At 45.8% G+C, this 13,473-nt stretch overlaps 1 protein-coding gene and 1 long non-coding RNA gene across 2 annotated transcripts in view; one reads left to right on the plus strand and one right to left on the minus strand.

The window, feature by feature from the left end:
* Window positions 1-5,523: 5,523 nt before the first annotated feature.
* CRADD (CASP2 and RIPK1 domain containing adaptor with death domain) overlaps window positions 5,524-13,473 on the minus strand; it is an 85,607-nt gene continuing 77,657 nt past the window's right edge. The window contains exon 3 of the mRNA XM_063322798.1: window positions 5,524-10,008. Coding sequence (XP_063178868.1) covers window positions 9,713-10,008 — 296 coding nt within the window. The 3' untranslated portion in view covers window positions 5,524-9,712. The remainder of the gene's footprint in view (window positions 10,009-13,473) is intronic.
* On the plus strand, window positions 11,163-13,153 carry LOC134510031 (uncharacterized). Its single transcript, XR_010069482.1, has 3 exons — window positions 11,163-11,768; window positions 11,919-12,050; window positions 13,023-13,153. It is a non-coding gene; the product is annotated as an uncharacterized LOC134510031 (long non-coding RNA).

Below are 13,473 nucleotides of genomic sequence, written 5' to 3' on the forward strand. Positions count from 1 at the left end.
CTCCACCCTGGGCACCCTACAGACCCTTACCCTTAGGGTGCAGTTCCCCCTCCCTCCCAAGGGGATCTCTCCTGCGGCCCCAAATTCCTCCGGCAGCGGCAGTAGCTGCTGCCGCTCCCTGTGTCCCTTTAGAGGCTCATTATAGTTCTGATATTTGCTCTCGCTATTCATCGTGCCTTCTGCGGGGAGTCACAGCCAGTTTATCAGCTACCAGGAGCATGCTTTCTGGGCTGAAAAGCAATTTCCTTTTCTCTTCTTATTGCAGGAGCCTAAGAAGGGTTTGATTTATGCCATCAGTTTTAGATTTAAAAATCTTCAGCTTCACCTAGGTACATTTCCTGGAGATCGGCAATGCTCAGTATAGTAAGCGTTTAGTAATGCTTAACAGATGAGCAATTCTGTTATGCCGTATGATCACCTCTTATATACTAGGTCTGGATTTTTCCTACCACGTTAGTTATAGCCGCTGTCAAATGGTGCCGTTCATCCTTTCCTCGTTCTCTCACCAAGCTCATGTTCCCAGGAGGGTTCACAGCAGCAAAGGTGGCAGCCCGTCGATGCTGCTTCTGATCAGCTGCACTTCTGGCTTACTTTTGTGCAGCACTCCTACTTGGTTGCTGCAATGGCCCTTAAAAAACATAAGGGTTTGCCAACGTGCTCAAGTACAGGAGAACACAATGGCACTATTTGCGAAATGCTGGCTTTTTAATGAAAAACACTGCTGTTTGCCAGGGGAAGTGGCATTCACCACCGCATGGGTAGCTCCAACTCAACGGGCCGCACTCGCCGTTGCTGGATCTCTGCTGGGCTCATCAGCAGGACACCGGGGGGGGCCATTACTCTGGCCATGCCCACGCTGTGACTCGGGTATGGAGCAGTGCTCCTGTGAGCTCCAGGGCACTCGCACAGCTCACCCAGCCACCAGTTTCCATGTCATTAAGATCAGTGAAGCCCAGGCTGCCTGCACAGTTGGTCTGGCCTGGCAGACGGCCACCTTCAAGTCCCTCTAGGAAGGCACCCAGATGACTCCTGTGCCCAGCACGTCCCAGTGGGGTGGACAGGAAATGGGAGTGGGCGGGTGATGGCACCATGCACAGCTTTGCCTTCCAGCAGGGAGGTCTCTGCTCATGGGGATGGTGAGAAGGAGCAAGATGGACTAAAACATGCCACCATGGTCCACCCTGAGGGTCCATGCGGGCCCATGCTGAGAATGCCCATGGTGGGGCAGGCAGAGCAGAACTAGCCACGAGCATGGGTACAGTAAAGGGGCATCCTGAGGAGCAAGCAGGAGTATGGGCCTCCACGTTGGGCCAATGCTCACCCACTCCTCTTCTCCTTGATCAAGGTGCTTTATTTATATCACTGAAGAGAAGAAACCTGCATTTCTAAGACAAGACACTTGAGAGCAGCTGATGCTTCTGTTGACTTATTTCGGTTCCCAAGGAACCAGATATTTCATTTGCCAGTTTGTTGAAGGCAGAAGGCAGGTTTCTCCAGCTGATGGAGCCTGACATTCTCGTGAGGCTTTCCAGCTCCAAGAAAGCTGCACCCAATGGCTCAGGTGGTTAAACACGTCCCAAAACTAGGCCACGACAGCCAGCAGGAGGCCATGGATGGGGTGGCGAGGGCTCATCATCCAGCCTGGCACGGTGCATGTCCCGAGGTTGGCCCGGTGCTCACGTCCCCCATTCAGGGAGGCGGTGGTGGCCACGTGCCCCTCGGGGCGGCGCTGGGCGGGCAGCAGCCATGGCCAGAAGTGTTTGCTGTCGGCCATGCTTGGCCAGGTGCCTGCTGGCGCTTCTTTTGGGTGACGACTTTGCTTCAGTCGCTCATGGTTTGTCCCCTCGCCAGGATGCACGCCTCGTGGGATTAGCTTTTGGAAATCGCAGCCGCGTGCCCTGTGAGCAATGTCCCTTCTAGGAAAGCATGTTAAACCTGGAGGCAGCCCGTCGGCTGGATTTCAGGGTGAAATCTGATGTGTTGGGTTGTGTCTGCCTGGGAAAAGAAAAAAAAAGAGAAAGAAAAGGCCTACCTGCTCTGGCATCTGCTGGTGTCAGAGGACACGTCTCCCAGCACGCAGCCTCGTGGCAGGGACAGGGACCTGGGGCACTGCTGAGGATGGGGTGATGCTGGGAGTGAGCCCTCAAGGAGCTCCGGAGCTCATTCTCTCCTCTCCCAGTCCCTTTATTTTTGTCCTCCACATGCTCAAGCATCCGTGTTCCTCTCTGATCTGTTTGCTATTCCCTGTCTTTACCAGGCGCCTGGGGGCTGACTCACCGGAGCCCCGAGCTGGCATGGAAGCGGAGAAGCCCACAACCCATGACACAGAGCCCACTGAAACAGAACAATCACAATCCTCAAATTCACAACAGGCTGGTCATCAAGACTCGGGGTGTTGTTTCCAGTCTAGTTTTCTTCAGATCTTTGCTATTACTCTTGCTTGCTTCTAGGATGTGACTCTCACTTTAGATAGCTAGTTTCAGGGGGTTTTGGTTTTTTTTTTCCCGAGTTCTGTGAGACCCAAATACTTGGTGCTGGGTGAGAAAACGTGTGCGTATCACAAGAAGGAAAACCTCTGGTTGCCTCCTCAAGAGCCGTGTTGCCACGCTTTGCGCCATGGCTGAGAAGCACGGCCACGGTCCTCAGAGCTCCCTCTGCTCTGCAGAGCTTTCTGTGCTCCACCCTGCTCGCCCTGCGATGGCCACTTGCTCGGACAGCAAACCCCAGGCGTGCATTAAGTAAACAATCTCAGGCTCGCTATACCTTCGTCAAACTCTGCTCATCAGAAGTCTGCATTCGCTCTACAAGTTGCAGCCTGAAGTGGTTTCTCAAATGTTGCAAAGTCAGGACCAGCAATGGAGAGGAAAAATATGTAATTATTGAGGCTCATTTCACATGCAGACATCAGACCTGATGGCACAGCGAGCCCAGTGCGAGGCAAGTAAAATTCCTTCAGAAGGCTTGATTTTCCAGGTCCCTGTGTGGCTTGTTTGTTAATGCTGAGACTTTTTCTCAGAAGCCCTTATTATCCGGAACAGGGGTGTGTGCTGATCGCACACGGCTTCTTGGAAATTACTGGGAGGCAACTTACTGGGAGGTAATTCTAGATGGGAATCTGAACAAAAGGTGTTGCTTAAGCATTTTGAAGAATAATTGAGCACTTGCTATGCAGTTTGTTTAATAACCCAAAAGACGGATCCTTATCAGCAGTCTCCACAAGCTCTAGTTATTCAATTGCTTTCTTATTTAAATAAAGCCTAGCAAATGTGTCCATAAAAATAAAATTACCTCATAAACGGCGGTATCACTGAGGTATGCCTGCTCAGATAATTGAAAGTTTTATTTTCCTGTTAGTATGTCTTTATATCCTTTATTTTACAGGGCTGTTGGGTGCCCATTGGGCTTTCAAGGCCAACGACTGTGCCATTCCTGTTAAAGTGCAACAAAGGCGAATGTGGTTGTGGGCTCATCCCGACCAGCCTCAGCCAAGTGGGAACACTCCCAGCCCCTTCCTGGTGTTCACAGGGTTGGGAGCGGGGACGCATCACCCTCCCCGCAGAGAAAGGGTAACTAAAAAATCAAAACGATCATCAACGGAGTGTAAGAGTTTGCGTGTGTCTGCTTCCCAGGGAACAGTGCTCAGCGTGCGCGCATAAAAATACCCCCACTCCGGTTTGCAATGATATCCTTCAGGACAATCCAAAATTAACGGTGCAAAGACAGAAGATTAGAGACAGTAAAAATAAAATAGCTAAGGATTGAAATCACAGTGAACAGCAACATGCAGATGTCACAGGTGCTAGAAGAGTTCGCATATTTTGGAAGTCAGAATGGCTACTTTTGAGGCCCGCGCCTGAGCTGTGTGCCGTGGGGCAGGCTGACTTACAGCTATGGAATGGCCATGCACAAGCATCCTGATCCCGGGGGCAAAACTCACTCTGCCACCACAGAACTCAAACCAGGAAGCAAGTGCTGGGTCAGCTCTGAATTTAAGGAAAAAAAAAAAAAGGCATTGTTAATCAGAAAACAACTCTGCCTCTGGAAACGTATCTTCAACTAGAAACACTACTGATGGGATCTGCCCGTGGGCAGCGCTCCCAGCTAAGGTGTTGTCCTACCCTGCCCTGAACCCGCTCATGGGAAGAGACTCTGTCATGCAGAAATGGGACTTTGGGCAGTTAAATATTATGCCTAGACACACATTTCTCAGGAAGGGCTATGACAGCACTCACAGGAGAGCAATAACTAAGCAACAAGTGAAAACAGCTTTTGAGCGTATGCTGCAAGGAGTTGTTACGGAGGTCCCTGTGTGTCCTCTCTGTGAAGGAGCTTGCTGTCGGTGTGGAGGAGGTCTGGGTGACATCTCGGGAAGCTGATGGCCTCTCTGCATGCACCATGTGAACACTAACACTGGCTGTGGCAATTCACGTTGCCTACTTTGCCCTCCCAGGGTCTAATGGGTTTGTCCCTCTTCTGGGCAGAGGGCAGGTCAGGCACTTGGCTCATTTAATCCTCTATGCCCTTTTCTAAATCTGATAGCAAGGGCTGGTGCTGCGTAGGTCAGAAATGAAAGTCCTAAAGAAAGAAGAAAGAAAATGCATAGTTCATTTTGCACAAGCTGCCACTAGGTTACATTTCTTCTGGGTCAGTGTGGGTTTGGATCCTTGATCTCGAGGTGGAAAACTCCATGAATCTATTAACAATCTCCTGAGCCATCAAATCCCACCTCTTAGGCGATTATTCACATTCCAGTACTCCAAACGTTCTCGGTTTTGGAAACATACCGATATCCTTTGCTGAATGGCTCCACTCCTCTGTTCTTTTTCCTTTCTTATGACGCTTACTTTGAAGTGAATAGTGCAAAGTAGCACTTGAGGCAGTGAAAAGAGGACCCCATAACCTAGACTGCTTGCTACACCCACAAAAAAAAACCCTTTTCTTTTTATTGCCCCAAATCCATAAAGACTGCTTTTCAAAGGGAGGTAGTAAAAGTACCACGCTTCAGCAGGTTCCAATTAAAGAAGGCCTAATCCAAAGCGCACTTTTTTGCCTCTTTGCTGTTGGGGCTTGGACCAGACGTCAGTGTCAGAAATGGTATCTGTAACACGTGCAGACGTGTTAGTGCAGTCACTGCTGCAGGAGTGCCGGGAGTCTTCCTGCACCCCGATCAGGTCTATTGATCATCCAGCTCTCCCCAACAGCTTCAAAGGGAAATTGCCAAGTCATCTCTTTTTGCAACTGAAATGCTAGGTTCAGAAGTGAGTTCTGCTAAAACACACGCTTCTTTTTTTTAGTCTGGAAAGATATTTTGAAAGATTATTTCCTTTTCCGGCAAATGTTCATTTTTTCTCAGGAAATCAGTTAAAAAAAGGCACTGTATTAAGGCCAAAGAAAAGGCAAATCACTGGTTTTATTTTTAGATCTATTTATCAGGCAATAGAAAGACACCTTGGAAATCAAAATTCTTTTCATTTAGGGAAATTTGGACAAAGCTTTTCAATATTCATTATAAATACAGAAAGCTTTTACTTCATCTCTACTTCTTCTATGCCTTGACATCAGCCTATGGCCATGGAGAATACGGAAGTTTATAAACAGATTAGCTCTCAGAGACTGTTTTTATTGCCAATAAGAAACAAAACTGGCAGCATGACCGCATTTAGCATCAGATGAGCGTGCCCATTATGTTCTGTGAATATAATATGACTTTGTTTATTTTTCCAGCCTTTTGCAAAATGTTTTATTCCATTGATCAATGACTGCCATAACATATGACTCAAGATGGAAATTTCCCCCACATCATCTGGGAGAAGCGGCTCAAAGACAACTGCATTTTCATTTTACTCTACAGTCCAACTACCGTTCAATGCAGCATAAAGCCTCCTTGACATGGTTCTGCCCTGAGGAGATCCCTCCTTTGTGATCATCCATGCTACTTTATACAGGTGGGAAGCAGTGCTCTTAGATCTTGCCTGTTGCTATGCTAAGAGTCCACCTGTACTTGCAGAGTACAAAACAGCTTTTATAAAGCCTGCTTACCACTTAGGAAAGTTACATGGGATCTCAAAGTGTCCTTTACAGACCAAGGAAGAGAATCAACAACTACTTTTTCCAAGGAACAGAAGTTAAGCCATCCATTTCAGTGGAAGGTCCAACAGGGGCCACCTTTACGTTTTCCTCTCTCAGGGCTCCTAAACACTGCCATAGGTAAGTAGATAGCCATAATACCATTTTTACTAGAAAGGCTTTTTCAACATCAGTTAAGAAACCCAAACACACCAGAGAACAGTTGCTGCTGCCTAGCCTTTGTCCCTGAGCCCACGCACTAGCCGGAAGCCTGGAGTGGCCACTCAAGGTAAGCAATGAGCGGTGGAAGAGGGACGAGTCCTTGCTGGGGGGGCTGCCCCCAGCTCTCAGCCTGTCCCGTGCACCAGTCCTGGGGGCACAGGAACCCCTGCGCAAGCCCCTTGTCGTCACCCAAACTGGTGGCGCAAGGCAGTTGAGGCGAAGGGAGAGATGGGGAAATTCACTCCCTGAGTTGCCTCACTCCTGAACAATACTGAAGTCCCAGCCTTGTCCATGAGTGAGATGTAAATAAATAACATTTGCTCCCAAATTAGCCAGAGAAGAATAAACATTTTAAGAGCTTTTGGCTGTCCTAAGAGAGAAAGAGAGGTCTTGCTATACATTTGAAGAATTAAATTGTCTTAATTGCATCCTTGTGCAAAATAAAGCATTACATACAGAAGAAAAATATTTTTAAGTGGACGGAAAAATCCACTGGGTTAAAGGAATACTACTGTCAAGTTAAATGTGTCCCTGCATTTGTGTGGTGCAAAAACAAGCTTTAATAAAACTGAAGAGTCTAATAGGAACATTTCCATGAATTTAAAAATAACAGCAATGGAAACAGCCTCATAAAATAAGTAAACCTCTCCCTTCAGTATTTGCAACTCAAGTATTACAGCATTAATTTAGGGCCTGGGAATGTGAAAGTAACTATAAATTATGAATTAAGTGCTTTGTTCTACAATACAAGAGGCCAGGTTTTAAATTCCTTGCTCAGCCATGGCTCCTGTCACTTCGGTACCACTGCCGGGATGCAGGATTCAGCCCACCTAAAGCCCAGTTTAAAGACTGTGGGGAAACTACCTGATGAGATAGTGACCCATCAGGTTTCCAGTGGCCCCTAGTAGATACACAGAAGGATACCTGGCTTGCAAGGAAGGCTTCTTTGGCGTGAGACTTCACACCTACTCCAGGCTGTTTTCTTAATCATTAAAAATGCTCTAAATATATTAGTTATGGATAACCTGACATTGGTCTAACAAATCAGGAACATGAAATACAAAGTTCATGCAAAGAAGGTGGTACTAGGGCCCTGTGAGTGTGCCCATTACACTGCTCTACCATCCAGACTGGTTGCCTTCCCGGAGCACTGCCTTCAGGCTGGGTTAACTGGGGATGTCTCCTTTGCAGACCAGTCTGTATTAAGACTTGGTCCGTGCCAGCTCAGAACAAGGTAAGCTACTTACATTTATATGACCGGGAGCCAGCTTCTTCCTCTACGTGATTTCAGTAGTTTCTTCCATCTCTAGCTTTTGTTCCTCCAAACTGCTGCCAGGGACACTGCTTTTCCCCTCTTCCCTAACACGCAGACCATGCTCCTGCTCGTCTCACGGGCAGAATTGCTTCAGAGTCCTCATCACGCTCCCCGTGCTGGGCCACGCTCATCTCAATTTGCCAAATGCCTGTACACCACCTCTAGGATGATTTTCAACCAAAAAGGAATACGCTGGCATTAAAGCATCATGAAACAGAAAAATAAATAAATCCCAAGGCCTAAATTTATTTACATTGTTTATTTGGGACTTGTTGATAGCCTTAAACCCTGTAAGTAGCCGTAACAGGATATGATTAGTTAAGATCTGAGTGAGGTATAACAGGATCATGATTTACTGAAGGTCAGAACTGTATGCAGAAGATTAAAACCAAAATACCATCAGACTGCTCTGGGACCTGTAGGAGCTGATACTGCCAGGATATGTTTTCTGTTTCCATGCTTCTTAAAAACAAGGCAGACAGCGTGTCCTTAAAATCTCTTTGTCTTTCCTAATTTCCCAGACGTCTTCCAAAATCTGGGCACAGGAAGAATTAAAAAAAAAAAAAAAAAAAAAGGCAGTAAAGTTCATTCATGCTCCAATAAAGACTTCTGACAAGGCTGTTAAGCTGTTAAATTATACGGGGCAGATCGTGTAGGATGGGAAGTAACTTGGCAAAGACTCTGCAGATGAAAGAGTCTACCAGAACTTGCTCATAAATAGACCTGGAAACCCTGCATCCAAACTTTGTTCCTCGTTTACTGTACAGCAAACTGCCCAGGGAGAATTAAAATGCATTCTGCCTCTTATCAGCAGGCCTCAGAGAGCAGCTGGTCACTTCCATTGCCTTTGGATGCGTACCCTGTGGACTGATCCCCACTTACCTGATCAGCAAAAACCTCAGTGGTTTCTTCCAGCAGGAAGAAAAACTCCCTGCCAGGAGGGGAGGAGGAGAAAAGCCCAAGCTTTACCATTCTTCTGGATAAAATCTAATCATCACTGGTGGTACGATTACAGCTGGCAAAGAACTAGGGACGGGAGTGTCGAAGCTGCCCCCATTAGGTGCAGAAAAGCTGGCAGAACACAAACGAGCCTGGTGGATGGCACAAGCTGGAAGGAGAGGAGTGGGGAGTTCATCTTGACCAGCAAAGACCTGCAAGCTTCAGTACCCCGTTGGGCACGCGGTGGTCAGAGAAAGGTGCCTATGACACTCAGCCTAAGAGTAAAACTCCTGTGAAACAAGATTGCCTGGATCCAGAACATAGTATAAAGACTCAGCAGGCACCTGATTGTCTCCCAGTTTATCAGCGGAGACAAACACGGACAACTTAGAAGTTGTCTCATTTTTTATGCCCCTTCTTGCTCTGTTTGCCGTCTCCTGCCTATCTTCTGGTCACTTTTAAACCATGTGTCTTACTAAGAACTCCCCACCCATGCTATGCTAAGAGATGGCATATGTGCACACTGCCTGTCTCCTTGCAGAAACGCATTAAATAATAACTGGAAAAAGCCTCACAGGCACACTAGGTTCCAGTTACTTCCACTTAGGGCCAATTTCAAAGGCAGACTAAGGTGGCAGCCATCTATCCTAGCAAGAAACCGTAGGTGCTAAAACTTTTATAAATGTGAAATTAGCCACCTGCAATAACCGTTGTAAAATTGTTAAATTAGTAACAGTGATTATTCTCATTTCTTGCTGGGATATCAGGGAACTAGCATGGAACAGCAGTAAAAAAGGCTCCTACGTAGTCCAGAAAATAGGTTAAACCAAGTGTTGCTCCCGCAATGAAACCAGAAACCTCGCTGAACTCACTGCAGGGCCTCCTGCTTGCAAGGACTTTAAGTGTCACCCTATATCCCCACTGGAATAGTACAAAAGCGAACAGGAAAGAGTGATCCATTTTTTAATGCCTGCTAAAAATTAATCTGGCATGAAAAGAATTACAAGTCACAAGATGCCACAGAAAACTGGAATGTTTAAGCTTAATAAAACCACACTTCCCAACCCCATTTTTTTCCAGTTTGAGGTGTCAGATCTTCAGTATACATTTCAGTGAATCCTCTAATTAATTTAACAAATTACTTGAAAGCTCGCAATCAATAGCAAAGCTTCACTCCAGCATGTACTGTATCACAGAAGGATCCACTTCTTCTGCCATCAGACCGGCTTGGAGATTTTGGATTGTGGCTTTTTTCCCCAAACGCTGTCTCCACAGGACAAATGCAGCTACGATCTGTGACTGCAGGTTGTGAGGGTGATTGACTTTACATCGATAGATGTCAGTATGGGACAAACCCAGGCACAGAACTATATGCTCCCATTCGGGTCCCAGTCTCCTCGCAAGCTTGTTCAGCTGCTGATCTGTTGGTGAAGTCTTCAAAATACATGGTGCGATTTCAGTTACAGCTGTGAAAAAAGAGAAAGAAAATGCGTACACATCTCACTAGGTAATGATGTAAACACCAACATAAGACCTTGACAAAAGAGGGAATAAGCAAAGCTGAGGTGAAATAATTCATTAATTAAAGAAACAGAATACATACTCACATGGAAAAATTAACTACAAAATCAAGCAGAATATTAATTAGAAGAAAAATAACGCTCTGTGGACCATACTAGGGAGCCTTGAGGGTTTGTGTGTCAATAATCCAGATACCAGAATTCTACTCCAAAGCCAAGACTTCCAAAAGTAATTACAGATTTTGGGGAACACGTTTCCAGCAGCCATCACCCTCTGAAAATCAATCTGCTTGCACCAGTATGATATAGTGACTAATGACAAATATGGGACCAATAACATCTTATTACTCCTATCCTGTGACTCTGGTTATATACTTCAGAAATAACTTTGATTCCTTAGTTACTAGGTAGTACTCCATTTTTTGCTGAGGGCTCTTCACAGGAAATTCTTCTGTCTCCTAAGATGCTACTTACCCTTTGTGCTCTGTCATACACGGCAAACTCATCTTGAGGAGACCAGCTCTGGGGGCTTTTCCTCTATTTGAATGAACCCATAAGCACGGTTCAGGGGAATCCAAATGAACAGGGCATCAGCACTGTTCCCCAATACAAATTATGCTTCCTTATCCCTCATCCCAGTTGTAGTTACACTCCTGAAAACAGGCATGTATATCCTACAGCCCCACTCACCTGGCCTCCTTGAGGCTGTTCTGAGGAGAGTGCAAGGAAGACCCATGTTGTCTCAGAGATTTCTGCCCTATGTCCCTTCGTATTGCCCAAGTACCCAACATGCTCCAGAGCGCATTCTTCACCCGAGAAGATGGCTCGGTACCATCAAAGTGGTACCTGAGCCATGGAGGACAGGACCAACACGACTATCAAACCAGCTTTCACAGGAAGCATGAAGGTAGCTGTAATTACCAGCGGTAAAAATCTCTTAGGGACCAAATCAAGTATTTCTTACAAACACAAGTGATCCCTTTGTGTGTGCCCTACAGTAATCTGATCATTTAAAAAAAAAAAAAAAAAAAAAAAGCATTGATACAGTGTTAATAGAACAGTGAGAGAATACAGTGCTATTCAGAAACGTGCTGTACGGGATCCATCTCACGTAACTACAGATAGCCTCTTCTGAACTAATTATACTAGGATTAGTTATCGCTTAGGAGAGAAACAGACCGTTCTAGAACACAATCCATCTCACTGGAAAGAAGATGCCTAAAATAATCAGATGAATTACTCCCCTAAACGTGCACATTTCTCTCCATTGACTGTAAAAGGAGCGCTGGGAAAAAGCTCAGATGTTGACGTCGACACTGTAAACACCCAGTGCTGGTGAAATGATTCTCTGCCTGTAAATTCAAGCCACATACCAGTTGCTTTAAAAAGGTATATTTAGAAAAGCAGCATAGGATACCTATAAAGCATATTTGCTCTTCGATACCCTTTGCGATCACAAGCTGAAATGAAGGGTCAATGTAGCCCTGCAATTGCTGCTCTACTTCTGTTGCTGAAGATACTGCATCAAAACAGAGCAAAAATATCCCCAAGAAAACGCTAATTATAGCCTGTCGGTCTGAAGCAGCAGACTCCCTACAGAAGAGCCGCTTTGCAAAATCTAATTTATAGCTCCAATATCATGCTCGCAGTCTCCACTACAGCAGAACAGCAACACTAGAAAGCACCACTCCTTCATTTTATCAAAAGTAATTGTTTTTGCATAGAATACCCAGAGCCTGGAAACGTTTGTACAATTTAAGCCCAATCATACATAAGTACTATACAAAGCTGCTTTGAGTAAAGGGAAAATTGCTTTCTGAAGAGTATTTAGGTCCCTTTGATCTTTCTGTCTCCAGATTGCCAAAGGAAGCCGGGGCAAGTGGCTGGTTCGGGGACAGGGCAGAGGATGCACGGCTCCTGAAAAAGGCTGAGCAATACTGGTGGGGCTGCGCTACGCTGTCACATCCCACGGGACACCAGCTCCGCAGGTAAGTCAGGACAAGGGGATGCCTTTTGTGAATGCAAATACTTGAGAATAACTAAAATTTAAACTAAATATAGCTACACTGTGCTGTCGGCAACACTGCCTTTTGATATTAAATCCTTGTATTGTCTTACTGAGTCTAAAGCGGCGTGCCCGAAGGAGCGCTACCTGCCAGCCTGGGCTTTTTGCTCTCACGCTGGAATTTTTATACTTCATGCTCACTAGCAGAATGATTTTATGATACTGAAATGCGATCAAGCAGGGAGGCCTAACAATAATACATGTCAGCTTGTCCATCCAGCCTTTGATACTAGGCAGATTTTTTTACTACAACAAGTATCTTGCCTTCAGCCTGTTATCAGCCCTTTAATAAGAATAGGAATAAAACCCATCCAGGAAATCTTTTCATCTTACGCTACCATCTGATTCTAATATGGATGTGGAAAATCCTGGGACAGAAGCCAAATGTTAAATTTAATACAAAGGACTGTTATTTTAGTCCCATTTTATTTTCTGTGATAGCTCTTTTTCAGCTCTGATACAAAGTCACTGAGGAAAATCTGAGACAAGTATTACATGATGGGTGATATTATTTAGAGGTATGGAGAAATATTTAGTGAGAACTTTTAGTTATGACAAATGCAAAATCACAAAAAGATTTGGATATGTTCTAGGATTAATGCCACTCTTAATTTAATAAACATAATGGCATTTCAGGTAAAAGGGAAATGTGTTTTCTGTGCTCAGCACCCAAGCTTCTTTGAACACATTGCAAAAACATTAAAGATGCCTTTTTTTAGTTAGGTTTACTACAGACCCTCACTTATAATCTCCATTTGTCAGGAACTGCCTGAGGGAAGTAATGAGACTAGAGCAAAAGTTTCAATTATGCAGATCCTCCAGTTGCATTTGAAAGGTACGTCGTGGAGACTGAGACCTCAATTTTGCAAAAAATGTGAAGCTCTTCTTGCTTTAGGTGGATCCGATGTGGAGGCATCCATGCTTACATCGGGTACATGCTTCAGCTTAGCAAAATGAGCACTGCACTGTCAGAAAGGGGAAGAAGCGGCGCTTGGGGCACCACTGGAGGGTGTTTAGGGTTTCCTTGGAGAAGGCGATTTGTGGTGCTGCCACCTCCAGCGAGGACATCGAGTGAAACACCGTGTCCAGCTAGGGACATGGTCGAGACCGCGAAGTGCCAGGGCCACACGCTGTGGAGATTTAGAGGCTGAAGTCTCGCTGCTCACGCTGAAGCCACGAAGTCCCTGAGGAAATGGGGAGCCGACAGCTTTGTGCTGGGGAGCGAGCCAGCCTGGTGCAGAGCTGCTCTCCCGGGACTGACGGCCAGCACGCTGGCACGGCGCTTGGGACCATGAAAATCCCCTTTCTCCAGGTTGGCAGTGGGGAGGACACTCTCCATCTTGGTT

The sequence above is a fragment of the Chroicocephalus ridibundus genome, chromosome 1, assembly GCF_963924245.1.
Source record: "Chroicocephalus ridibundus chromosome 1, bChrRid1.1, whole genome shotgun sequence".
Taxonomy (NCBI): domain Eukaryota; kingdom Metazoa; phylum Chordata; class Aves; order Charadriiformes; family Laridae; genus Chroicocephalus; species Chroicocephalus ridibundus.